Source organism: Silurus aristotelis (assembly GCF_946808225.1).
Source record: "Silurus aristotelis genome assembly, chromosome: 7".
Classification (NCBI taxonomy): Eukaryota; Metazoa; Chordata; class Actinopteri; order Siluriformes; family Siluridae; genus Silurus; species Silurus aristotelis.
Window position 1 is genome coordinate 2720493 of NC_139580.1, and position 27969 is coordinate 2748461.

The 27969-nt window shown below is 39.6% G+C and overlaps 3 protein-coding genes across 8 annotated transcripts in view; 1 reads left to right on the forward strand and 2 right to left on the reverse strand.

The window, feature by feature from the left end:
* Positions 1 to 27969, forward strand: part of slc39a7 (solute carrier family 39 member 7) — a 267579-nt gene that overhangs the window by 65200 nt on the left and 174410 nt on the right. The window lies entirely within an intron of this gene.
* Positions 408 to 27566, reverse strand: LOC310728941 (uncharacterized protein). Of its 5 annotated transcripts, XM_083546831.1 has the most exons (7): positions 11652 to 11725; positions 10816 to 11094; positions 7690 to 7965; positions 6926 to 6985; positions 4755 to 5021; positions 3643 to 3921; positions 408 to 2767 (listed from the first exon to the last, which is right to left on the reverse strand). In XM_083546831.1, exons 4-7 carry the CDS (start codon positions 6966 to 6968, stop codon positions 2619 to 2621), a joined length of 738 nt encoding a protein of 245 aa, XP_083402957.1. In that variant the 5' UTR covers positions 6969 to 6985; positions 7690 to 7965; positions 10816 to 11094; positions 11652 to 11725; the 3' UTR covers positions 408 to 2618. The 5 variants fall into 5 exon arrangements, with proteins under 5 accessions (XP_083402957.1, XP_083402961.1, XP_083402958.1 ...); XM_083546835.1 differs by lacking the exons at positions 3643 to 3921; positions 4755 to 5021; positions 6926 to 6985; ... (1 more) ...; positions 10816 to 11094; positions 11652 to 11725 and adding exons at positions 24134 to 24181; positions 24852 to 24899; positions 25931 to 25978; positions 26927 to 27203; positions 27284 to 27566; XM_083546832.1 differs by lacking the exons at positions 10816 to 11094; positions 11652 to 11725 and adding an exon at positions 8093 to 8103.
* Positions 16478 to 19814, reverse strand: LOC310728958 (uncharacterized protein). Of its 2 annotated transcripts, none has more exons than XM_083546878.1 (4): positions 19629 to 19814; positions 18852 to 19124; positions 18601 to 18654; positions 16478 to 17989 (listed from the first exon to the last, which is right to left on the reverse strand). In XM_083546878.1, exons 1-4 carry the CDS (start codon positions 19696 to 19698, stop codon positions 17919 to 17921), a joined length of 468 nt encoding a protein of 155 aa, XP_083403004.1. In that variant the 5' UTR covers positions 19699 to 19814; the 3' UTR covers positions 16478 to 17918. The 2 variants fall into 2 exon arrangements, with proteins under 2 accessions (XP_083403004.1, XP_083403005.1); XM_083546879.1 differs by having other exon boundaries at positions 18852 to 19121; positions 19629 to 19810.

The following is a 27969-nucleotide window of genomic DNA, read 5'->3' on the forward strand; positions in this document are numbered from 1 at the left end:
TAAATGACCTGCTACTGGCTTCTGATCAGGGTTTTGACTCCTCGCTTGTGTTGCTTGAATGTAGTGCAGCTTTTGACACTATTGATCCTAATCTTTTCTCTGAAAGACTTGAAGATGTTGTTAGAATAAAGGGAACAGCTCTCTCCTGGTTTAGGTCTTATTTGACTGGTCATGATCATTTGTTGATGTACAGTAAATGGTGAGTTTTCCTCAATTCCTGAGTTAAAGTTTGGTGTTCTGCAGGTGTCTGTATTAGGCCCATTGCTTTTTGTTATATATGCTGTTTTTGGGTGAAATTATTTGGCAACATGATATTAGCATCCATTGCTATGTTGACAATATACAGAATGCTTCAGCAAAGCCAGATGAGAGAGATCAGCTTAACAATGTTGAGAAGTGTGTAAATGACATTAGACAGTGGATGTTTATTTTCTACTAAACTTTAATAAAACAGCAGTACTCTAACACAGACCACATGCAGATATATGTAAGATTTCGGATTACATAATATCTCTCAATACTTTTTCGGTCTTTCCATGTACAGTAAAAGACCTTGGTATATGGTATAGTTTTTTTTTAATTCTCAGGTCGATAATATTACTACTAGGACAGTCTTTTCCATCCTAGAAATGTTGCTAAAATAAGTAATGTGAATAAATAACATGTAGTTCACCCAGCTTGGAGTTTGGATGCTATCTCCCTTTTACTCTTACAAGCTCAATCAGGTTTGTTGATGGTGGAGTAAATGAGTATTATTGTCAGGCGAGGAGAAACGGAGGTGGAAGCCGTAGTGGTTTGAACAAGTTTTAATGAGAAGAATCGATAGGAAGTGAGAGAAGGGAAAACAGGCAATAGCAGGTGTATCCGTGGTACGGATGGGACGAGGTTCACTAAGTCCATCCTGGATACCGAAGGGTAGAGCAGATATCCGTGGTACGCCCTGGACAGGCAAGGTCCACAAAGTCCGATAACGTAATTGTAGAATGATGGGAAAACTCCCGAAGTGCCTGGAAGAGGCGAGGTCCACACATAGTTACGGAGTACGTCTAGCTCTCCTAGCACAACGTGCAATAACGGACAACCTGAGAGCAGAGCCGAGGTCCTTAAGTAGACCAGGTAAATGAGCCTCAGGTGTTGGTGGTTAATAGGATGGAGAAGCGCTCCGTGCAGGCACTGGCTTTGCCTCTCTCGGCGCCCTGACAATTATACTGTATGTCCCAGGGATCCCTCATGTCTCTGTTGCCTTTTGGATCTCCCTTTTAATGATCTTGACACAGCTTGCTTTGTGAGAGGATGCCCTAAAAATGGACAAGCTGAAGATACACAAAATTACTGTCTATAGCACACAATTACGAACCATTAAGATAGATTTGGACTGCATTTCATATGGAAAATTCTACTTTGATGGGTTTAGATTAGAATTTCCATGAACTTTGTTGTACTCAAGACTCCAACAGTGAACAGCTGATCACATCAAACAAAACAGACTTTAGAATTGCACTTTTTGACTCTGGGTAAAAGAGTTATAAAAGGGAATCATTCTAATCACACTAAACAGTTTTTGAGTCTGATTCCTCTCAAACTTTCTTCCTCATGTCTTCTCAAGAAATTTTGTCTCACCACCTCTACCTCCAGAAGTGTGAGAGATCCTCAATTGATTGATTTGTTATAGAATTTAGTGACTTCCACAAATTCTCACCTAAAGTAAATTCAAACATGAGTTATTTGTCTAATTAACACTTTTCCCCCACAATTGAATAGAAAAACCTTCTAATTGCCAAACTTGCTAAGGGTCAAGAAAAAGGTTAATTGTTTAACTGTCTAAAATTAAAACATTTTGTTTAAGATGTTTGGAAGAACCTTAACAGATTCAATATTAATTCTGTGTTAAGTAGACAACTTTAAGCTAAAACCCCATGAGGAGCAGTGAGGTGTAAGTGAGATTTGCATTAACATGCCTGAGTTCCATTTCTCCAAGAATAGAGCAGAAACTTCACCAGATGTTTAACTTCCTTCAGCGAAACTCAGTGAAGCATTGAAACACACACACTGAATGTGCAGCTAATCCCACTCTCTCATCACACTGATCATCACCATTAACTCCAATAAAAGAAACACAACGTCCAAAACTCAGCTTTATTTCAGCAAAAACTACAGGAAGAGCAACAGCACAGTGACGAGAGGAAATACAAAAACATCAGCAGTGTGTAGAATTAAAACCCTATTGGAGATGGATGAGAAGCAGCTCAATGTTAAACTTCTCTAATCCTTTAATCTTCACACTGACTCTTTCTGATCGTGACTGGATAAATGACATCTCCCACCTCACACAAACTCCTCCCCTTTTCCCCAGAGATCTTTGCTGAGGGTCAGGGTGCTGCTGCGGCTGTTAAGAAACTTATGGAATTTATTTCATGCAAAATTAGGCAGAAGAAGGTACTCATTCAAAAAAATACTTAAAAAAGAGAGAATTAAATAGTTTTTATGGAACGATACCGACATTTTTGTATTATAAAAAACGTTAAAAAAATGTAAAGAAAGCATTAGAATCAGTGGTGCATATTAATAAATTACTGGTCTTCTAAAAATCTTAGCCTGATTAAAGAAGCCGTAGCAGTTCAGCTTCTTCTCTGATCGATGTCTCGTCCGACCTGCCAGGATCCACAGAGGATCGCTCTGCCTGCTGCTACTGTGGCCAGGAGAAAGAACAGAAACGCCAAGCAAACACCACCAAACATCAGCCCTCGCTCAACCTCACTCACTCCACCTACAGGCAGAGAGATTTATTGTATGTTAGAATATTTTTTCATTAGGAATTATTTCAAAACTTAAATAGTTTTTCTACTGAACCAAGAACTTCTAATATAAATGTTTTTATGACTTGTTTCATGTTTTTGTTCCTGCAACACTCATAAAGCTGCATTTTTCACACCTAAAAATTTTTTAGTCAAGTTTGAAGCTGAAGCTCTTTTATTCCAATTGCTTTTCACAGATTAAAAAAAAAAAAAAAAAAAATATATATATATATATATATATATAATATATAAAATATGTGTGCTCTTGCACATCAATACTGTAATCCACATTTGAAAAAAGAAGACTAATAAACAGCAAACTGGTGTTTACATGGTGGCATGTATGTTTCTTGCCTGTCTTTTAGTTAACAATATTTCACATAGCCAAAAATTTACAGAATAAATACATAATAATAATAATTTTAAAAGATTACTACATAAATACAGCGTGGTGCAAGGATATGGGAAATTTTGGAAGGAGGAGTTCCAGTGAGCTCGCTTCGGTGTGGCTGGGATTTGAACTCACAACCTTCTGATCCAAAGTCCTTAACCATTAAGCTACCACCTCCCTGATATCCTGATGTGCAGGCTGTCCAACAGCACTTGGGGACTGTTGAACGTCCACACTGGTAACAACGCTGAAATTCCCTGTTACACTCACACTATTAGCATCCTTATAAATGGTTTTATATTGAATGCCCATTGTGCACCACTTCACTGCTCCATTATAACTAATGGCAAGGGGTTCTAAAGGAGCTCATACTGGTTCCAAACAATCGCCGACACCCCAGAATCACCAACTCCTCCAAAATTCCCTTTTTCCCTGCAACACTCTGTACGTTCTCACCTTTTTGCGGGAAGACGGTCAGATTGGCCGCTGGAGAATGCCTACAGTAGTAAATCCCAGAGTCTGACACTGAGACATTCCTTATAACAAGTGATGAATCAGGTAATATAACATAACGTTTGTCTGGGTCACGTCTGTACACGACGGTGTGTTGTTTATCTTGAGCAAAAATGGCATCATCGCTCTTGTCATTGGTGCCTTTGGTCCAGAAAGCGCTTTCCATGCTGTGACAGTAGAGCATGAAGTTGTTCCCTTCTGTACGAGTCTGGTTAAACAAGGCTGGAAAAAATAAAGGTGAATGTTTTTCTTGTTGTAATGTGTAAGTCAGGGGGAAAACAAAGAATTCCTTTATGTTACACAAGGATACAAAAGGTGGAGAAAGTGAGGTGGAAAGGTTTGTTATGACCACCTTTATATTTTAATGAGAAAAAAGTAGATTAAATCTATTTTAAACTAAGAAGAAAATGTCTATATGGAAAATGTCTCTAAAAGTCCTATAATCTCCCTGCTGGACATTTGACTCTGTGTTTCTATGGTTTTTTTTAAGGTACATGCAAACTTTCTTGATTCCTTTTTCAAAAGAATTTCCTAATTTATTAAAGTGTACACCTGCTGCAGACATGCATTTTAATCATCTTAAAATTAAAGCTAACAGCAAGTTTATAAAAACGTTTACAGTAAAATATATAGGAAAAAGAGCAGTGGGCCTAGAACAGAACCATGTATAACACCAAACTTTATTAACAACATTTCCTGTTCTTCTAAAAAAATTATTATAATCCCTGCTGTCCAAATCTGTCTTGAGATAAAGTAATGCAAGCAAGGGAATTTATCACTTTAACAGCTCCTGACTAAATGGTTTAATTTCTTTAGTTTTAAAGAGATGTATTTTTGAGAAGATTGACTGCTTGACATGCTGAGAAGGATCCTGATTAAACATTCAATGGGAATATAGATATTAGTTTGTAGAATTGTTAGTTTAATTGATTGACGAGTCATTAATCACTCCGATATGTGTAACAGCTATGAGGACAGCAGCTAGCCTGACACTATATGCTAAATGAAATATAAACAATAGAAGCAATTTCAATTAAAAAAAACTATTTACCTACCAGATAATGGTGTGATGGTCAAATTGAACATTGGGAAATCCTTACAGTAATAAACCCCGGAGTCAGACAAAGAGACATTCCTTATACTGAGTGATGAATCAGGTAATATCTTGAAGCGCTTGTCCAGATCAAGTTTGCATATGAAGATTTCACCCTTAAAAAGAGAAATGTAGACGTCCATTTTCCCTTCAGAATTGTGTTTTCTCCAAGTCATTTCCCCACTATTTTCACAGTGGAGGATGATGTTGCTTCCCTCCGTGGCATTGACTGTCAAAACATGATTGAAAGAGCAAACAACAGGAAAAGACAAATATATTAAAAATATTTCTATAAAAAACCTTTAATAGGGTGTTTATGGCAGCCCATAATCTGTTTGGTGAAAAGAATACTGAACAAGAGAGGGGCTCTGACCAAACATGGGCAAATGTTTCCAGTGAGCTATAGTAACACCATTGGGTAAATTTGAAAACTTATTTGGAAGTATGTTTATGGTCATAACTTTTGACTTTTGAACCATATCCCCACAATGTAAAAACAAAAATCCCACTATGAATACAATTTCTGCCATCTTGGTTTTAAAACGTAATCCTTCAAAATGCCTCAGTGAATCTGACAGCAAAAAGATCAAACAGGAAGTAAGGCTGTATTTGTGCACTGACACAAACCTAGTTTATCATCTTCAGGACAATGTTACAGCACCACCTCCTGGCCAAAGGTTACAATAACATGCTAAACATGCTGCCATCTATCTCCTGTAACTGCTAACTACTCCTCCAAATGTCCAATCTTTATCTAGTTTGAATTAGATCATCCTGAGACCTGTCTGAACAAAACCAACATCTGAAATCCAAACACACTTACTACTTCTTCTACTTAGCGATCTCCACAGCAGATTAACCATCTCCATATCACTCTGTCCTCCACATCTGCCTCTTTCAAACCAACCACCTGCATGTCTTCCCTCACCACATCCATGAACCTCCTCCTTGGTCTTTCTCTTTTCCTCCTGCCTAGTGGATCCATCCTCAGAATTCCTCTACTGATATATCCCATGTTCCTCCTCTTCACATGTCCAACAATCTCCCTCAATTTGTCTCCAAAATGTCCTACATATGTTGTCTCTCTAATAAACTCGTTTCTAATCATGTCCAGCATCTTCATCTCTGCCACCTCCAGCTCCACCTCCTGTCTCCTCCTGTCAATTTCACTGTCTTTAAACCATACAACATCTCAGGTCTCACCACAGTCCTATAAACTTTCCCTTTCACTCTCACAGATACTCTTCTATCACAAATTTCTCCTGCTATCACTCTTCTCCACCCACTCCACCCTGCCTGCACTCTTTTCTTCACTTCTCTAACACACGCTTCATTACTTTGCACTCTTGACCCCCAGGTACCTGAACTCCACTACCATCTCCACCTCTTCTCCCTGCAACTGCACCACTCCACTGCCCTCCCTCTCATTCACACACATGTACTCTGTCTTACTCCTACTGACTTTCACTCCCCTTCTCTCCAGCATGTACCTCCACCTTTCCAGACTCTTCTCAACCTGCTCCCTACTCTCACCACAAATCACAATATAATCCGCAAACATCATAGTCCATCCAGACTCCTGTCTGACCTTGTCCTTCAATCTGTCCATCACCAATGCAAACAGGAAAGGGCTCAGAGCCGATCCTTGATACAATCCAACCTCCACCTTAAACTAGTCTGTCGTTCCTATCAAAATCCATCTGAACATCTGAAATCCAGATCAACTTGAATGGACCTGTTGGCCATCTTGGAATTTGCTAAAACCTGCTTTTTTTGCTATTCCTCCTGGAAATTATGTCTAATCAGCACCAAATTTGGTAGACATCATCTTTCTAATCAGGTTCTGCATAACAGCAAACAAAAATAGCAACAAAATAGCAACAGACAATACAGCAGCAGCTGCAGCATCAATGACACCCTGCTGCCTATTTTGTTCAACTGGGTCTTTGCACCTACAGTCCGAGAATTTCACCACTGTTTGTGATCAAGACATACATCGCATGATTTAAACTACACATCAGTCTGAAATTATAGCTTTGCTTTCCTGTTGCTTCTTGTTGCAACAAATGTCTGTAAATGTGTGGTTCACATGGTTCACATGGAAAAGGCTGCTTGCAATTTTTCTTGTCCTACCTGTGGCATTTCTGGAGGCAGATGCGGCCGTGTAGGTGTTCATCGAGGAATCTGACAAACCTAGAATTAGAACAGCCAATCTAAACAATAATAATAATAATAATAATAATTCAGATGAAAAACATCTGACCACCCTGTTTCAAAATCAAACCGGAAATGAGATCTGGGTCATTGGTTTTGTAATTGGCTGATTTTATTAGTCGTTATTTTGTGGGTACTGTTCTGATGTTATCCGGTCACACAGTCAGGTAGGGTTTATATGAAACGTGTTGAATTGTGTTCATTGTGTTTCTTGCTTTAGTAACGACATTAATTTTCACTGTATGAGATTCCTGTGTGATGCAGCGCTCTGTTCTACTGCGTTTCTATATAATACTGATATGTGGCGACATAATGATGGTATTAAGGGGAGGATTGATTCCGGCAGGCTTCCCGTGGGCTCACCACCTGCAGGAGGGACCGTAAGGGACGGTGCTGTGAGGATTGGGCAGCAGTCGAAGGCGGGGGCCTGCTTAGACTGCTGCCCCCGCGACCCGAATTACGGATAAGCGGGAGACAATGAATGAATGAATGATTCCGGCAGGACACCCCTGAAGGCCTGAGGTTGAAGTGCATGACCCACAACTGTATTCTTTTGTACTTAATCGAATTCTTGATATGACCCAGTGTCAGAACAAATATCCATTTTGTCACAATTCTTTGAATATAACCAAAAAGTGTTACCAATGTTTTAAAATTGTAAAAAAAGAAAAAAATCTACCCACCTTGTGACGGCAGGACTGTCAGTTTAACGAGTAGATCATCACAGCGGTAAATCCCAGAGTCTGAGGCTAAAGCTTTTTTGATAAGAAGCGATGAATCAGGCAAAACAATATATCTGTTGTCTGGATCATGACCACATATAAACGCATCTTGTTCTTCTTAATCAAAATGAATAAACTCTATTTTGTCACCAGTGTGTTTTGCCCAGAAGACTTCCTTGTCGTAGTCACAGGCCAGTCTGATGTTTCGCCCTGCGGTGCGGCTTTGACTGAATCCGTCTGCCAAAACATGAACATTTATTTATTTATTCATTTCCCCAAAACACATGCAGTGTATATTAATATGAAAACAGAAGTAACACACTGTTTTTCCACAGCGTCATTTTTTAATACCTAGATCACTTACTTATCTACGAGGTGGAATCAAAACGTTTTAAGACAAGTTTCGGTTTGCACGGCTATGATTTCTTCATGGACAGCAAGTTAGAACAAAGCGCAAATGTGAAATTCCACGTACAGTAAGGAAAATAAGTATTTGAACATCCTGCTATTTTGCAAGTTCTCCCACTTAGAAATCATGGAGGGGTCTGAAATTGTCATCGTAGGTGCATGTCCACTGTGAGAGACATAATCTAAAAAAAAAAAATCCAGAAATCACAATGTATGATTTTGTAACTATTTATTTGTATGATACAGCTGCAAATAAGTATTTGAACACCTGAGAAAGTCAATGTTAATATTTGGTACAGGAGCCTTTGTTTGCAATTACAGAGGTCAAACGTTTCCTGTAGTTTTTCACCAGGTTTGCACACACTGCAGGTGGGATTTTGGCCCACTCCTCCACACAGATCTTCTCTAGATCAGTCAGGTTTCTGGCCTGTCGCTGAGAAACACGGAGTTTGAGCTCCCTTCTTCTCCCTTCTTTAAACCCTAAAGATTCTCTATTGAGTTTAGGTCTGGAGACTGGCTAGGCCATGCCAGAACCTTGATATGCTTCTTACAGAGCCACTCCTTGGTTATCCTGGCTCCTGGCTGTGTGCTTCGGTCATTGTCATGTTGGAAGACCCAGCCTCGACCCATCTTCAATGCTCTAACTGAGGGAAGGAGGTTGTTCCCCAAAATCTTGCAATACATGGCCCCGGTCATCCTCTTCTTAATACAGTGCAGTCACCCTGTCTCATGTGCAGAAAAACACCCCAAAGCGTGATGCTACCACCCCCATGCTTTACAGTAGGGATGGTGTTCTTGGGATGGTACTCATCATTCTTCTTCCTCCAAACACGTTTAGTGGAATTATGACCCAAAAGTTCTATTTTGGTCTCATTTGACCACATGACTTTCTCCCATGACTTAAGAGGTGCCTGGACATGTGCTGGTTTAAGCAGGGGAACCTTCCGTGCCATGCATGATTTCAAACCATGACGTCTTAGTGTATTACCAACAGTAACCTTGGAAACCGTGGTCCCAGCTCTTTTCAGGTCATTGACCAGCTCCTCCCGTGTAATTCTGGGCTGATTTCTCACCTTCCTTAGGATCATTGAGACCCCACGAGGTGAGATCTTGCATGGAGCCCCAGTCCGAGGGAGATCGACAGTCATGTTTAGCTTCTTCCATTTTCTAATGATTGCTCCAACAGTGGATCTTTTTTCACCAAGCTGCTTGGCAATTTCCCCGTAGCCCTTTCCAGCCTTGTGGAGGTGTACAATTTTGTCTCTAGTGTCTTTGGACAGCTCTTTGGTCTTGGCCATGTTAGTAGTTGGATTCTTACTGATTGTATGGGGTGGACAGGTGTCTTTATGCAGCTAACAACCTCAAACAGGTGCATCTAATTTAGGATAATAAATGTAGTGGAGGTGGACATTTTAAAGGCAGACTAACAGGTCTTTGAGGGTCAGAATTCTAGCTGATAGACAGGTGTTCAAATACTTATTTGCAGCTGTATCATACAAATAAATAGTTTAAAAATCATATATTGTGATTTCTGGATTTTTTTTTTTTAGATTATGTCTCTCACAGTGGACATGCACCTACGATGAAAATTTCAGACCCTTCCATGATTTCTAAGTGGAAGAACTTGCAAAATAGCAGAGCTAAAACAGAGCTAGTCTCAGAACTTTTTGATACCACCTCGTATATTTGATTATTGTCTTGAGCTTGGATTTGTCCATTTTCATTGTTTTTGCAAACTCAAACTGAGGATTTATTACTGTCAATACAGGATTTAATACACATCAATATTCAGATTTAGATGTACTTCAACTTTAAACAGCCATGTAAAGCTTTTAAAGGTCTGAATAACAAAACATTCAGATGAGCAAGAATTAAGTGAATGCATTTCTGAGACTCTCTGGTGCATCTTAGTGCATTAATGCATGCTTAATCAGTCACTTAATGCATCTCATTGCGAAATTTGCGGTAGACTTTCTGTACACGAAGATAAAAATCATGATAATGTTTGTAAAATTCCAGACGTCGGAGTTCATCAACTCTTCTGAAGCTAAATAAACAGTGAACACCTACATTTATGGCATTTGGCAGACACTATTTTCCAGAGAGGCTTATTGTTATTACAGTCATTACAGCTGAGCATGTGGAGCTTGAGGGCTTTGCTCAAGTCTTCAAAAGTGTCAGTTTGGTGTTGATGGGATTTAAGTCGTCCTAAACAGTGAGATACACCTCCTGAATGGAACGATTCTTAGTCATAATGATTTGTTATATGCCCAATAAAAGCTTCATATTTCACCATCTGGTGTTTGGTCCATTATTTTATACTCAGGATTATAGATACATTAACACACAAGCTCAAGCTCAGTCCAGCACCACTGATGTCATCACAAAATGTCCAAAACGTTTAGGGTTTGCTATATAGTGTTTTTGCTCATAAAGATATATATCTGATACCACAAGATCAGCACGATGAATCATAAAAGCAAATAAAAAATATAGAAATTAACCACAAAAGCTCTAGTACCAATATGAACCATTAACAAAGTGATGGAAAAGCCCAAATGTGCAGAAAGAAAAGATCTGAACATACAGCGAAGGTGCACAGAATAAATCAAAACTTTAAATATAATGGGAAGCCCAGGCACTGCCCTGTCATACCTGAACAGAACACGTGTCACTGACCTGATAAAGGAGTCACAGTCAGATTTATCATTGCGTTGCCATTGCAGTAGTAAATCCCCGAGTCTGTAAGAGAGAGACGCTTTATCATGAGTGACATATCAGGTAACACAGTGTAGCGGTCATCTGGATCATGTCTGTACATGGTTGTATCTTCATTATTCGGGAATATATAGCGTTCTGCTCTTCCACCATCAGTGCGTTTGCTCCAAGCACCTTTTCCCTCATTTTCACAGCGGAGGATGATGTCAGTACCCTCTGTGCCACTCTGGCTAAACTGGCCTGTCAATGTACAAATGATTTATTACAAATAAGACAGATTTTCTTGTATGAACAACAAACAAATTCAACACCAACATAGATACAATTGCTAGAGAGCTAAATTAAATCAAATTACCAGCACATAAAAAAACCCAGGTTTACCTTAAATTCCATATCCACAGTAAAATATGAATCAAAAAGATTTAGTTGAATAAGCATTGCTTCTTAATTCATCCATCTTGAGTAAGTTTTTCTTGCTTAAACTGAATCTGAAGCTTTTCTCAAAAGGGGTAAAATACAAGCTAGATGCTACACACTATATTCATGATTAATGGCATATTTGAACATGGGAGGGAATTGGAGAACTCAGAGGAAGGCAGAACAGACAAAAACCCGAGCTCAGGATCGAACCAGGGAGCTGTGAGGTGGAAATGCTACTCAATACACCTCCATGCTGCTAACTTCAATATACAAACTGATTGTGGTGTCCCATAACATACATTCAAATCGTCATAAAAATCGTTCTGCTCGATAAATATAAATTCAGAAGCTCTGTCTTACTGGTCCACTCTACTTACCAGACTGAGCAGAGATCACACACTCCGCGAGCAGGAGAAAGAGGAAAATACAATGCATCTTCACAGTCTTCATCTCATGCTGAGAAGAAACTGATAAATACAGTTTCAGGAGTATTATATCTGTATGTGTGTGAGCATGTGGTTCACGTGCTCCAGTTTCTGTGTTACTTTGTAGATTGTGTTTTTCCGTGTTGTGGCCTGAAGTTGTGGCCACATGCTGAACACTATCTGTGCAGACAGAGCAAACAGGTTTATTTTAGTCACATCAGACCACAGGACAAGGTTCCAGTAATTCGAAAAACCACATTTGGGGGTCAGATGAAAAATTCAATTCATTTTTATTTGTAGAACCCTTTAAACAGTAGGCATTGTCTCAAAGCAGCTTTACACAGATAATGTGGTAATAAAGAACGTATAAGATGTTCTTTATAAGTGTAAGTTTGTCCCTAATGAGTGAGCGAGAGAGAGAGTGTCCTTACTGTTGTATGAAAGTTAATGTCACTGTGCAGTTTGGACTCCGGCAAGACTCGCTATGGCAGCATAACTAAAAGGGAGAACCAGAAGGTAACACAGACATGAGGGATCTCTGGGATAAGAGACGACCCACCACACCACCGTCAACAAACCCGAGTGAACGTGTGAATGTGAGGGGACGACAGCGTACAAATATACCAGTTCACCAAACACTCTATATCCATGTTCCCTCCAGATCTGCTCCTTTACCTAAAACAAAATCTACTGATAAAAGACTTGACTAAATAAATATATTTTCAACCTCGACTTAAACACTGAGACTGTGTCTGAGTCCCGAACACTGATTGAATGTTGTTCCATAACTGTGGGGCTTTATAAGAGAAAGATCTGCCCCCTGATGTAGTCTTCATTATTTGAGGTACTGACAAATAACCTGCACCTTTTGATCTAAGTAGGCGTGGAGGATCATACTGGTACAGAAGTTCACTCAGATACTGCGGTGTGAGACCGTTAAGTGCTTTATACGTCAGTAGTAGTATTTTATAATCAATGTGAGATTTGATTGGGAGCAGTGTAGACTAATTAATACAGGGGTGATGTGGTCATATTTCCTAGATCTAGTGAGGACTCTTGCTGCTGCATTCTGAACTAACTGAAGCTTATTTCTGCACTTACTCGCACACCCAGACAGTAAAGCGTTACAGTAGTCTAATCTAGAAGTAACAAAAGCATGAACTAGTTTTTCTGCATCCTGTAACGACATCATATTTCTAATTATTCACGTGAGCCTCAAAGGAAAAACTAGGGTTGATAATCACAGAAAGGTATTTCACTGCTGTACACGCTGAAACAGAAACACCATCCAGAGATGCTACGGAATCAGAAAGTTTGCTTCTAGCTGCATGTGGTCCTAGTAAAAGAAGAAAGTTATCAAGCATCCACTGTTTAATGTCCTTTACACACTCCTCAACATTTTTAAGCTGATCTCGCTCATCTGGCTTTGCTGAAATATACAACTGTGTATCATCAGCATCGCAGGTAACACATCTTGGGGTTAGATGTAACCATTGAGGGATCAGATGTAACCCATCATGGGGTCAGAATTAACCACTAAAATGGGTTAGATGTAACAAAGCATGGATTTAGATGTAACACAATGTGGGATCATATGTACTGTAACACAACATGAGAACAGTATGGCTACATGAATAGGAATGCTAAGCTAAGAATAGACTGGCATAGATATGCAGTTTATATACCAGAAGGTGAACTAAAGACTTGTTCACTTGTGAATCTTAGAGTTTCCACCAAAGAGGAAGGTTACAAAGGTGTTGATGAACCATCCTTAGAAATTGTCCAAGCCCAAAAAGCATTATATTTGAGACATTGTTTGGTGTTTTGACTGATGGAGTCTGAATATCACATATGGCATAACTGATTGTCTTGGGTTCACAAAGGCTGCCTTCCACTCAACATAGTTATATGCAGGATACAACTTGCAGTGAAATGAATCCAGACAAATTGTGTATTAAGTAAAAGGTCTATAAAATCAAAATATAAAAGAACAAGTACAAGTAAGAACAGATCAATTGTATTATATAACGATAAGGTGGTACTTAAAAAAAGGTGCAAATATATTTAAATGTAAATTATTAAGTATGCAGTACAACATGTGGTGGAGGTATAACGGAGGTGGAGTGGGTGGAGAAGAGTGATACCAGGAGTGATTTGTGATAGAAGAGTATCTGTGAGAGTGAAAGGGAAAGTTTATGGGACTGTGGTGAGACCTGAGATGTTGTATGGTTTAGAGACAGTGGCATTGAGTAAAAGACAGGAGGTGGTGCTGGAGGTAGCAGAGCTGAAGATGTTGAGATGTTCATTAGGAGTGAAGACGATAGACAGGATTAGAAAAAAGTTTATTAGAGGGACAGCGCATGTAGGACATTTTGGAGACAAGGTGAGGGAGGTGTGATTGAGATGGTTTGGACATGTGAAGAGGAGGGACATGAGGTATATCAGTAGGAGAATGCTGAGGATGGAGCCACCAGGAAGGAGAAAAGAGGAAGACCAAGGAGGAGGTTTATGGATGTGGTGAGGGAAGACATGCAGGTAGTTGGTGTGAAAGAGGCAGATGTAGAGGACAGGGGTGGGGGGTATGGAGAAGGATGATTCGTTGTGGCGCCCCCTAATGGGAGAAGCCAAAAGAAGAAGTATTAATTCTGGGAATTGGATTTCAACGACAATTTCAGCGTTTTTCCAACAATAGTAAGATTTTTCAAGTAGAAAATATAGGTAAGGATTAAAATTTTTTACTTACATGTACAAATACCCTGAAAAATATACTACACATGATAGAAATAATACCTCACAACAAGAGCATAGACAGGGTTCCAAAGAGCACACAGATAGCTTACCAATCTGCTTACCAAGCATCAGCTTCCACTGTCTAGACTGTCTAGGAAGGTGAGCACTTTTCATCAACAGTCCCCATTAATCCAAGGGCAAGTAGAACACTAAAGTTTTACATCCAAAACGTACAGTATAAGAAGTGTTTATAACCACACATAAATCTGTGTGAAAATATGCAGGCAAATTGAGCTTTTAAGCCACGGCTGTAGATTAAAGTTTTTTTTCTTAAATGCTAAACTCCAATCTTTAAACCCGGAAACAGTGGCCTAAACCGATTTGTGGAATAAAAAATTTTTTAGCAAGACTTTCAGATAGTTAGACTCCTTTTGCAAATATCAGCCAAAGTTACACTTCTGCACAGATCACATATCATTTACTCACAAATCAAAATAGTTCTCCCTTTTTTTTTTTTTTAAAGATCTGATCAAACCGAGATAAACAAGATAAATGTATATGTGAGAAGTTTAGCAAGGAGAATGAGTGGTGGTGGAGGAGGAGGAAGAGGACAAATGCATGGTGGTGGAGGAGGAGGAAGAGGACATGAGTGGTGGTGGATGAGGAGGAAGAGGATGTCTGAGAGGTGGGGTATAAGGAGGTAAAGCAAAAAGAGGACAAATGAGAAAAGGTAGATAAAGACGTAGAGGAGAAATAAGATGTATTAGTGGTGGCAGAGGAGAGGGAGGACATATAAGGGGTGGTGGATGATAAGGAGGAGAAAATAGGTGGTGGATGAGGAGGAAAATGATGTATGAGAGATAAAGAGGTAGATGATAAAGTGGAAGACATATGAGAGTTCATGGATGAGGAGGTAGAGATGAAAAAGACATATTAAAGATGGTGAACGATGAGGAATAGGATGTAAGTGAGGTGGTAAACCAAATGAAGAGGAGAAAGAGGACATATGAGAGGTGGTGGATGAGGAAGATGAGGAGGAGGAAGACATGATAGATGGTGAACAAGGAAGGTGTTGAACTAGAAGGAAGAGAAGGAAGAGGAGGAAGAAGGTATGAGAGGTGGTTGGAAGAGTAGGAGGACATATGAGAGGTGAAGAAAAGTAGAGGAGGAGAAGGATATATGAAAAGTGGTAAACAAGGAGGAAGAGAAGAAAGATGGTATATGATAGTTGGTGAACAAGAAGGAAGAGGATGAAGAGGACATATGAGAGGTGGATTAAAAAAAAAAACAAAGAATGCACACAAATACAATATTACAGAAGTTTTTCTTTATCACTTAATCTAACAATTTACCATGTATATATATATATATATATATATAGTACAGACCAAAAGTTTGGACACACCTTCTCATTCAAAGAGTTTTCTTTATTTTCATGACTATGAAAATTGTAGAGTCACACTGAAGGCATCAAGGGCTATTTGACCAAGAAGGAGAGTGATGGGGTGCTGCGCCAGATGACCTGGCCTCCACAGTCACCGGACCTGAACCCAATTGAGATGGTTTAGGGGTGAGCTGGACCGCAGAGTGAAGGCAAAAGGGCCAACAAGTGTCAAGCATCTCTCTGGGAACTCCTTCAAGACTGTTGGATGACCATTTCAGGTGACTACCTCTTGAAGCTCATCAAGAGAATGCCAAGAGTGTGCAAAGCAGTAATCAAAGCGAAAGGTGGCTACTTTGAAGAACCTAGAATATGACATTTTTCAGTTGTTTCACACTTTTTTGTTATGTATATAATTCCATATATAATTCCACGTGTTAATTCATAGTTTTGATGCCTTCAGTGTGAATCTACAATTTTCATAGTCATGAAAATAAAGAAAACTCTTTGAATGAGAAGGTGTGTCCAAACTTTTGGTCTGTACTGTATATATCTTTAAAACCAATTAATGTTTTTCGTTTAATTCCATGCAAAAGCCACATTAAAGCAATTTCTTTTTGTAAATAAAACCAAGTTCAATCTGATGAATATGCAAATATGGAAGTCCATGTTGTGTTTACTGTAATGTGCTTTTCACATTATTTAATTTTTATTCATAATTATACTTCAATTCATTTTTATATTATATTATAAATTATTTCTATATTGTTCTCTCACATTGCTAACAGTTTACACAATATTCACTTTTGTGATTTACTTATATATTTATTTATGTAAATCAGAGGATTTCTGTATTACATTTTTCCCCAGGTGCTAAAGAGCAGTTCTGGGAATTTAATGTTTCAAAATTAACCAAAACTGCTTTCGCAAAACAAGTGTTGAAAAACGTTTGTTAGCTATAATATACGAGGTGGTATCAAAAGGTTTCAAGACTAGTTTTGTAACACGCCACCAGATGGCAACACAAGGTTGCACTCAGAGTCACAGGGGGCACCGAGTCAGTGTTCCAAAGGACATCTGAGTGTGTACATCTGGAGCTGTGTATCTGGTGTGTTACCACGTCTGCGGTTTTATCATGGACAGCAAGTTAACGTGAAATTCTGCTTGAGAAACTGGGCACAGAGACGTTAGACATGATTCGACAAGTTGTTCATGGTGTTATCAAAGGCATGCACTTCAATAGAAGAAGAACATCACTGGAAAACGATGAGGGATCAGGAAGACCTTCAACGAGCTCAACTCCCGAAAATGTCGAGACCTTTCAGCATGATGATCGTCAGAGAACAATTCACAATGTTACTGCCATTGTCAGTGTGTCATATGGAACAGTCCAGACGACCCTCGCATGAAATTTGAACATGCGTCGTGTTGCCAAGTTCGTTCCCAGCCTGCGGACTCAGGAGAAGGAACACCGCGTCAAAGTCTGCCAAGAACTCTGTCAGCATGCTGTGGACAACTCGTCCTTCATGTTGAGGATCATTAACGGCGATGAAGCATGGGTGTATGGCCCTGAGACCAGGCTACAGTCTCCACAATGGAGCAGCCCATCATCTCCACGACCGGAAAGGGCGAGGCAGGTCCACAGCTTCACCAGGTGCATGCTCATCGTCTTTTCGACACTCGAGAATTCACCAAAAGCGAGTTCTACTGCCAAGTTTTAAGGTGTCTGAGGGAGGACATTCAGCACAAAGCTTTTGATACCACCTCATAGGCATTTTGCAACTTATACGTATTATTAAAGAACAAATAATAATCAGTAAACTGTAAATGTATCTGGACACAATAATGACAGCGGCTGACATTGTTGCAAACCAGAACACAGACCTGATGCGAAACTGTATCACTCGTGCTTACCGAAATAGGTTTCATGCTGGAAATGTATTTGCGGTTTGCCATTGGTCCAAAGAATTATGTTAGAAAAACACTAAAAATGTCCAGAATAAAATCATTTATCAACATTATATTACAGCACAACAGAACAGATCCTATGTATTATCTGCATTATAGAAGTCAGACGTTGTCGAATCCCCCAGGCTGAGGCTGTGCATTTACTGTAGTAAGGAAAGAAACAGAGCAGCCAGACTGATGAAAAGAACTCGTTCCACACCAAACAATCCTCCTGTGGAGAGAGAGAGAGAGAGAGAGAGAGAGAGAGAGAGAGAGAGAGAGAGAGAGAGAGAGAGAGAGAGAGAGAGAGAGAGATTTAAGTCACATTTATTTGAAGTTGTATTTGCAGATTTGAAAATGATCTTCACAATAAAAACTTTATTGAATAGATCAATAGATCGCCCCATGTGCCCCTCTTTTCTCAATCTCCATGTGTTTCCTGTCATAGAAACGAAGTGCTTTCTGAAACGGGTCGATTTTTGGCTGCACCATGAGGCATTACATCAACGGGGTTGTCACTAATTGCTGCGCTATTACATTTAATTTGTTACTTTACAACCACTGAAAAAACTTCTCATATTCAAGATTTTTTGTAAAGGAAATGAAAGAAACACAAAGCAGATATAAAAACTAAGTTCTTCTCGCCCTTGAGATGCTCACACTCTCAACTCCCAGCATGCAGAGCGAAAGCAACATTTGAACCACAATATTGATTTACTGCGTTTAAACAAATGCGCTGAATGGGCAAATCTCTTATTCTCTAAATAAATAATGCATTTCCTCTTTGCTGTAAAGTGTGCACAGAGTTTCTCCTTCCTTCTTCAGGACAATACGTTCTCTTACCGCTGAGTCTGGTGGCAGATCCTCTCATATCATCACTCAAGGTCTCTGATAAAGCTGCAACACACACATCAGGTTTCCTGTTATAACTGTAACCATAGCAACATTACTTTTATCTTAGTTCAGTACAGCTCTACTGAAAAACCGCAAACTCAGCTGATGTCTGAAACGTCTGACGGTCACAAAGTTCTCACACTGGAGTCTTTTTCCACACATTTATAAATCTGCCAAGGTATCTGTATGTATTCACTCACCTGGTAATGGAACGACGTTCAGCTTGACCACAGCGGTGCTGTTACAGTAGTAAACCCCCGAGTCTGACACCGACACGTCCTTTATTATGAGTGTTAAATTGCTTAATATGCTGTATCTGGGATCAGGTTTGGGCTGGACAGGGGGTTCTCCGGGTGAAGCCTTGAATATGATCTCTCTATTTCTGTCAGCTCGTTTACTCCACGTTACTCCTCCTTCGTTTTCACATGGAATAGTGACAATAGTGCCTTCTAGTATTCTCTGTTCAGATTCTGCTGGAAAACATGAGCAGAAATCACTTGTTAAATTTAGCAAAAAAACTGAAAGCTGCTTTTGATCAAGACAGAATTGTTTTGTGTGTCTACACAGTAAAGAAATGAACGAGCTAATGTGTTTGAATCATGTAGGGAGATCAGGGGAGATCTGGCCCTGGAGGAACTCCTATCATTTGCGACAATCTCTTTAAGGATTACATTTCTAGATGGACTGGAGGATAGAGCTTTATTATCGCATTACTCAGGAGGTCACTGATAAAATTCCCCGCATTACATCAGACTTCCCTTTTTCTAAGTCACACCGTGTATAAACACTCTTTTAAATGTATTTTATGTAGCAACATCCGACACATGAAGAACATCACACACAGTGAGGATGCGGGGAAAAATTCACAAATAAATAAAAAATCGCATAGAGTAATTAGCCAGGAATAGAAGCCATTTCACAGCAAGTCATGTAAACATGTTGTATAAGAAAGCTACAAAAATTCCTGATCCACTTACCAGCCTGAGCATTGATCAGACACAGCCCGAGGAGGAGAAAGTGAACAAGCCACAGCTTCATCTCAGACATCTGTTCTAACCACACCGAGGAATAGTTAATGTGTTTTAATGTAATAACGCTCACACCAGTACGTCTTTCACTCCTGTGCACCAATAGTCAAGTGGTATGAAACAGGATGTAGTTAATCATGGGATGAAGTCCGTAACAGGAAGCAGTGAAACACGCTGTGGTCTAAGTGAATCTTGCTTCATAGCTTGTACTGCTTACTACACATTCCCAGTAAACCAAAAAAGGAAGTAATTTTTTGTTTCTATCAACAACATAATGAAACGTTACTCTCACAAATTTGGTCTTGCAATGGATGTGTCCTGAAAGACCACAAAGGGCCAATTCCTTAACAAAATTTGGGACACTGTGTACAATGTAAATAAAAACAGAATGCAATAATTTGCAAATCTCATAAACCCAGATATTATTCATGATAGAACATATAAAACATATTAAAGGTTTCAACTGGGGAAATGTACATGAATTCATGAATTTGATGGAAAATTACGCATCTTTCCTTCTGAGAGACCCTTTCTAAGATTCGATATTTATACCCAATCATCTTACTGTCCTGCTGTCAATTAACCTCATTAGCTGCAAAATGTTTTTCTGACTGTTTAATGTTAATAATTTTGTCCACGTGTTGCAGCCATCAATTTAATAATTATCTAATTTTTACGCTTAAAATGTTACATTTACTCAGTTTAAACATTTGATATGTTTATGTTTTATTGTGAATCAAATTAGTTTTTATGTTATTTGATAATCATTGCATTCTGTTTTTATTTACAATGTGCACATTGTCCCAACTTTTTTGGAATTGAGATTGTACACTCCAGACGTGTTTTGATGGGACAAAGTGCAGTTTTCATTTTTATAGAACGTATTCACACCCAGTTATTGTTTCCATACACACATGTGGATATTGATGTTGGATAATAACGAGGGAGAGGATGCAAGTTCGGATATCTAATTTTACTAGTGCAAACTGTGTGACCCACTGTACTGTGAACAGTGAGGCGACATACAAGGGATAATTACTAGTGACTGTAAAATGGGTGTGCAAATAATCAAGACTTTATGAGGTGCAGTGGCACCAATCCCCCAAAAAACAAATCAAGACTTCCAATGAACAAAGCAACATCCTCAGCACAACATAGAGGAAAAGCAACATCCTCATCAGGGCAGGGAGGAAGAGCGACGTCCTCAGCACGACATGGGAAAAGAGCATCATCTTCAGCACGACATGGGGAAAAAGCATTATCTCAAAACGACATGGGGAAAAAACATCATCTTCAGCAGGACATGGGGAAAGATCATCATCTTCAGCACAACATTGGAAAAAAACATCATCTTCAGCACGACATGGGGAAAAACCATCATCTTCAGCATGACATGGGGAAAGAGCATCATCTTCAGCACGACATGGGGAAAAAGCATTATCTCAGAACGACATGGGGAAAAAACATCATCTTCAGCAGGACATGGGGAAAGATCATCATCTTCAGCACAACATTGGAAAAAAACATCATCTTCAGCACGACATGAGGAAAGAGCATCATCTTCAGCATGACATGGGGAAAGAACATCATTTTCAGCACGACATGGGGAAAGAACATAATCTTCAGCACGACATTGGGAAAAAGCATCATCTTCAGCACGACATGGGGAAAAAACATCATCTTCAGCAGGACATGGGGAAAGATCATCATCTTCAGCACAACATTGGAAAAAAACATCATCTTCAGCACGACATTGGGAAAAAGCATCATCTTCAGCACGACATGGGGAAAGAACATCATCTTCAGCACGACATGGGGAAAAGAACATCATCTTCAGCACGACATGGGGAAAAAGCGTCATCTTCAGCATGACACGGGGAAAGAGCGTCATCTTCAGCACAACATGGGGAAAGAGCATTATCTTCAGCAGGCCAGAGAAGAAGAGAAATGTCCTCAGGGGGGCAGGGAGGAAGGGCGACGTCCTCAGCAGGAAACAGAGGCAGATACAGATACTATATTGCCAAAACGTAAGTGAACACCTGACCATCACAGTTTATTTTTAAACTGTTACCACAAAGAACTCTGACTTTTATTACTTCTCTACTCTACTTTATTACAGTTCTACTCTATTCCATGCTATTATACACTAATACTATTCAACTATACTACTGTGCTAATCGTTTAGCACTTTACTTTTAATATTATTTTGAAATGTCCCAGCCTGAAAATGTGCTCATATGTCTGATAATTGACCCATTTTCTTCTTCTTATTTCGGATAATTGACCCATATGAATGCTAATATGACACTTTATTAGGTTTAGTGGATATTTTTAAGAAAATATATATTAAATACAGTGAAACCCGGTTATCTCGACCTCGGTTAACTCGACAAGTGGAACCGCCAAATTCTCGCTTTGTCTAAGCATTTTTTTATCGGATATGTTGACTTTTTTATGTCGCCGGACCCTGACATCTCGAGCACAAGGGGGGAAAAATTTGCCATTTAACGTCAGTTATCTCGGTGCAGCCGCAGAAGAACTCGCGGAAGTGGCGGAAAAATCAAACCTTACAGATGCTACAGGTGTGTGTATTGTATACTGGTGAATCTCTGCTGTTAGTTAGTGCACATATGCCTTTTATTGTTAAATGTTATGCGATGAACGGGAGGCGAAAGCGGCCCGTTCCGCGGCGAAACACCGCGGCGCGGTGCTTGGTAGAAGCGGAACGTGGGATGAGCAGCAAAAGCATAGAATGAACACCGGCAGGATCGGAGGGGAATCCGCGGTGCGCTTTGGGAAGAAAAGAGCAGCCGGTGAGAGAGTGCCGGTGGAAAGACACGTACCGGGATATGCATGCGCATATCCAACATATACCAACAATAACGGACAGTGAGAGTGTGGAAGTTTAAATAGGAGCTGGTGATGATGCTAAACGAGCACCATATGTGCGCGATTGAAGCCGGGAGCTTCAGAGAAAGCGGCCGAGAAAACACGCTGAAGGGGGCTGAAGGGGGCGTGGCAGGTGGATTCCTGACAGATAAACATGTACTGTATGTATTTTTATAACATGACTTCATCAAACAAATCGCGGTAACGCTGTTGTGTAAAACAAACCCTTCAAAAACACGTGCATGCACATTCTCATTTATTAACGCACATCATGTACATGAAGAAATTTCAAGCACGTTAATATACTGCCGCCATTTTGATTTTCGTTTATCTTGATCATCGGTTATCTCGATGCTTTTTGGCGTCCCCCTAGGACATCGACATAACCGGGTTCCACTGTATATATAATATTGAGAGTTTTCTCGCTATAGCTGGACAGTAAAGCAAGTTATAGTCTATAGGAATGATTAAATGCAGAATACATAGACACAGAGTACATACAATATTCAAATATTTTATATTTTTTTCCGGTTGATCAAATCGAATGTTATCTGTAGTGTGATTCATGATGAACCGAGTCTCGTCCGGCCTGCCAGGCTTGATGAAGGATCGCTCTGCCTGCAGCCACTGTGGCCAGGAGGAAGGAAAGAAATGCCAAACCAACACCACCAAACATTAGCCCTCGCTCAACCTCACTCACTCCACCTACAGAGAGAGAGAGAGAGAGAGAGAGAGAGAGAGAGAGAGAGAGAGAGAGAGAGAGAGAGAGAGAGAGAGAGAGAGATGAGGCAAAAGATTGACAAAAAACTAAAAGAGGATATAACATCATACATAATCCCATTTCCTATTTGTGTTTGTTTTTTTTGTGTGTTTTTGTGTTGCATCTTTACTGGAAGTTCTTGCCAATTTAAAGTCCTAGTGAAAGCAAAGTAAAAACACTGACAATTTTTTTTTTTTAAGATTTATCAAAATTACAATATGTCATTGGTTATTAAGACACATGCATGTAGATGATTTGGACAGTAAATAAGTGAGTGAAAGTTCTGTGGAGTTCAAATGAGATGTTTATGTCTCTACCAGAAGAACTTGTGTGAGAAGGAGAACAGGAGAGAAGATGTGATCAGACGCCCTCACCCCCACACTCACACACATGGAGGTGGAAGTTTAATGGTTTTGGGGTTGTTTTGGAGCAGGGAAGTTTCTGGAAAGTGAAAGGGATCCTGAACAAGATCCAATTTCAACACCATTCAATTCCTTCTTCCAAAATCTTCAGACTTTTACATTACTGAGTTTGTTGCAGAGAAATTAAAGGAGCATGAATGTGTCTCTCAAAAAAATATAAAACACTACACGTTTGCTGTTGGGATGTATATATGATGATATAATAATAATAATTAAATTAATAATAATAATAATTATTATTATTATTATTATAACAAAGAATACTACTACTAAGAAGAAGAAGAAGAAAAAGAAAATAACATTTACATTATTCATTTGGGAGACACTTTTGTTTAAAACAACTTGCACTTCTTATGATAAATCAGGTAATGATATTCTCGTACCTGTGGTTTCCTCAAAGGAAGCAGTGGTATAAGTGCTGCTGAAGCTCTCTGAGGAAATGAGAAGATTATTGTTAACCATAGTTTCACTTCTTTGTGTTGTACCACAAAGAAAGTGCACAGAAAGATAGACAGGCAAAGAGATGGACAGATAGGTAGGCAGGAATACAGATGGAAAGACAGAGAGGATGATAGGCAGAAAGAAAGACAGACATACAGGTAGGTAGGCAGACAAACTGAGAAACAGAAAGGCAGACAGACAGAGAGACAGGAAGGCAGACAGACAGAGGCAGGAAGGCAGGCAGGCAAACAGAGAGGCAGGCAGGCAGACAGAGAGACAGGAAGGCAGACAGACAGAGAGGCAGGAAGAGAAACAGAGAGGCAGGAAGGCAGGCAGGCAAACAGAGAGACAGGAAGGCAGGCAGACAGACAGAGGCAGGAAGGCAGGCAGACAGACAGAGAGGCAGGAAGGCAGGCAGACAGAGGCAGGCAGGCAGGCAGACAGACAGACAGGAAGGCAGGCAAGAAGGAAGATAGACAGACAGACAGGAAAGTAGCAGACATGTTGTAGTAGTTTTGTTCTGACTGGTCTATGGTCTCTGGTTTGTAAAAGGTAAAGGTTTCCTTTACTAACAACCACAAAGACCTGTCTGTCTCAACATGTTTAACCTAATATACTAATAAGTTATTAGAAAAACAATTGTAAACTTTTTGCTTGTACCTGTGGTTCTCCTGAAGGTAGCAGTTGTGTACGTGTTGGTCGAGCTCTCTGAGGAAATTAGAAAATAAAGACTTTATTTAAAGGTTGCTTTATTGGCATGACACATGTGCCAATGCTCTAAAACCTTGTAGCTAAGCTTTGGAAATATAAATGTTCATATTGCCAAATCTCGGTTACAAGGTTTTAGAGCTTACAGACAAATAACAATGGAAATAAGAGTCAGAAAGCCAGAGATAACAATAGAACAAAACAATATGGAGTAAAAAAAAAAGAATAGTTAGATTAAATAAGTAGTGTTTTTACTTTTTTTACTGTTTAGTGTTGACCATACTTTCACTTGTTTGTGCACCTGAGGAAGAAACCTGTCCATTGTGTATTACTGTATAACTTGTACACTGTAGACAAACAAGTCATTTATATGAGTGTTTGTGTTCAGTAAAGCAAAAACAGTTGCTATCTTTCTTTCAGAAAATAAACCCAGAACAGAGACCATGATCAAGCAGATGAAATTGTGAAAGCTGAAGTTGTGGTTAATCTGTGAGTTCTTGTGCAAGTGCTGTTTTTATATGTCGTCAGAAGTGCACGGAAAGACAAACAGGTATGCAGACAGGCAGAGAGACAGACAGATCGGTAGGTAGGTAAAGAGACATACATGTAGGAAGGCAGGCAGGCAGGCAGACAGACAGACAGGCAGGAAGAGAGACTGGTAGACAGTAAGGCAGGCAGACAGAGAGACCGACATACAGGTAAGTAGGAAGGCAGGCAGACATTGAGGGAGGTAGGCAAATGGACAGGAAGGCAGACAGACAGCCAGGTAGACAGAGGGGCAGACATACAGGTAAGTAGGAAGGCAGACAGACACAAAAACAGACATTCATGTAGCAGACATTTTGTGGTAGTTTTTGTTCTGAATGTTGTGTCTGGTAATCCTCTCTGAACACAACAGTGCAGTAAAATATAGTTTGTTTTGTTAAAGGTGAAGGTTTCCTTTACTATTAACCACACACATGCCATTGTTCCTGAAAGACCTGTCTGTCTCAACATTTTGAATGTAATCTACTTTTTTAAAGAAGTATTACCTGTGATTCTTCTGATGGATGTAGTTGTGTATGAGATGCTTGAGATCTCTGTTGAAGACAAAAAAAAAACAATTCCCCCATTTTTACAGGTTTAAAGGTAACATATGTTTGACAAAGAAGAGGTTTCGTGGCCATGTGTGGGATGGTTCCTCCTTGTTTTATAATCAATTTAGAAGATAAAAGGCCAATTCCAAGTTTTGTGCAATTTTAAATAGTGAACATAGAAACAATCAAATTAGAACACCACTGAAGACAACCAAAGTGGGTGATAGAAGAATTCATTCCAAGGTGAACAAAAAGAAGGTGACACCTTCCTGAAGGTTAATTTACCTCAGGAAAAATTCCACTGGCTACACTAAAGAACAAATAGGCCATCCAAAGAATACCATATCATAACATATCATCTATCAGACATTGGATGCAGTCTTATGGTGTGGAAATGTACAGTTGGCCTAATGATAAGATGACACTTAACAGTACAAAACAATATACAAAGGAAGAAATAATTGTGAAAATGTAATATATTTTGCATTTCTATGCGATGTCGACATAACAATAGTTGTTTTCCCATTGTTATAATTGATTTTCTTGCGATTATGACAATAGAAACATTGTTTTCTCCTAATCAGTACTTCATTTTTCAGGGCATGTTCTAGAGGCAGCATCATTAGAATACGTGGATGCAGACACTGCTACAAATAGTTATCCTTGATGCTGCCTCTCGAACATGCCCTTCTGCCGAATACACAAAATTTAATACAAAAATTAAGTATTAATCATAAGGAAACAATGTTTCTATTGTTAAGATCACGAGGAAATCACGACAAAAACACCTATTGTTATGTCGAAGTCTCAAGAAAAATAATTTGTGACCATGAAAAAAACAAGGAAGAAAAAACATGTCCTCCTAGGACTTCCGTACAAAAAGGAAGAATTGAACAGATTTTTTAAAGAGAGATAGAAGAAAGGATGTAAAAAAACTGCTGAAGAACTGACCTTGTGATGGAGTGATGGAGAGATTGACGACGGGAGAGTTGTTGCAGTAGTAAATCCCAGAGTCGGACTCTGTCGCTCGCTTTATCAGCAGTGAGGAATCAGATAACACGATGAATCGATCAGGGTCACGTCTACATACGAGTGTGTCTTTTTTCATCTTGAACAAAGAAGACATCGATTCTCCCTCTGTCGTCACGCTTGTCCCAGCTTACAGATCCCTCGCTTTTACAGAACAGGACGATTTCCTTCCCCTGTGTGCTGCTCTGACTGAATGCACCTAGAAAATGATAAGCAGGTCAAGTCGTACCCTGTTATCTGAGCATGCATGTGTACAAACCTCTCATATCATCTATTCACCCGATTGAGCAGAGAAGACACAGTCCATGAGCAGGACAGAGAGGAAAATACAGAGCTCCATCATCATCTTCTGTTGCACACTAAGGAGAAACTCTGAACATTGCAGGTTGATGAGCTACTGAGGGACAAGAGGAAGCCGTGGCAATGCTGTGGTCTGAGTTTACGTGTCTTTTTACCTGTCAAACTGGTTTCCTGTTTGTCTTCATGACACAGACCCAGTAGAAAACGTATGAATGTCTCATATAGAAAGCAGCACTGCAGGGTAAACGTGTACACGTGTACCAAATGCAATCCTTTTTAAGTGCAGAACATATTTACAATCTGAGTTCCCTCATGAATGTATTAAACTGAAGACCACAATTTGTTTAGTCTCCACCCTGCACTTCCCCACAGCGTATAATTATTTTTAATTAAACTTAAAAACATACACAATGTCTGGGGTATAATAAAAGAAGATAGAGTTAGTGCAGTGTCACCGTGGCTACGCACTCCGATTTGTAGTGCATCGTTTTGCTCCTTCATTCTGAGAGAAGGTGGTACCAGTCGAGCAGTGCTGAAGGATCTCAGACAGCGTGGTGCAGTGCGAGATGTGATGAGGTCTCTGAGGTAAGATGGCTCTGGTCCATTTTTGGCCTTGTAGGCATCATCAGTGTTTTGAATCTGATACGTGCAGCTACTGGAAGCCA

Coding starts and splice junctions, on each gene's coding strand:
- LOC310728941 (XM_083546831.1), bottom strand. CDS start 6,968: ATGAACACCTACACGGCCGCATCTGCCTCCAGAAATGCCACAG. Junction 5,022..6,925: donor TGCCTCCAGAAATGCCACAG/GTAGGACAAGAA, acceptor ATGTTTTGACAG/TCAATGCCACGGAGGGAAGC. Junction 2,768..3,642: donor GACCGTCTTCCCGCAAAAAG/GTGAGAACGTAC, acceptor CTCTGCCTGTAG/GTGGAGTGAGTGAGGTTGAG.
- LOC310728958 (XM_083546878.1), bottom strand. CDS start 19,698: ATGTCTGAGATGAAGCTGTGGCTTGTTCACTTTCTCCTCCTCGGGCTG. Junction 19,125..19,628: donor TCTGATCAATGCTCAGGCTG/GTAAGTGGATCA, acceptor CATGTTTTCCAG/CAGAATCTGAACAGAGAATA. Junction 17,990..18,600: donor ATCTGCCACCAGACTCAGCG/GTAAGAGAACGT, acceptor CTCTCTCCACAG/GAGGATTGTTTGGTGTGGAA.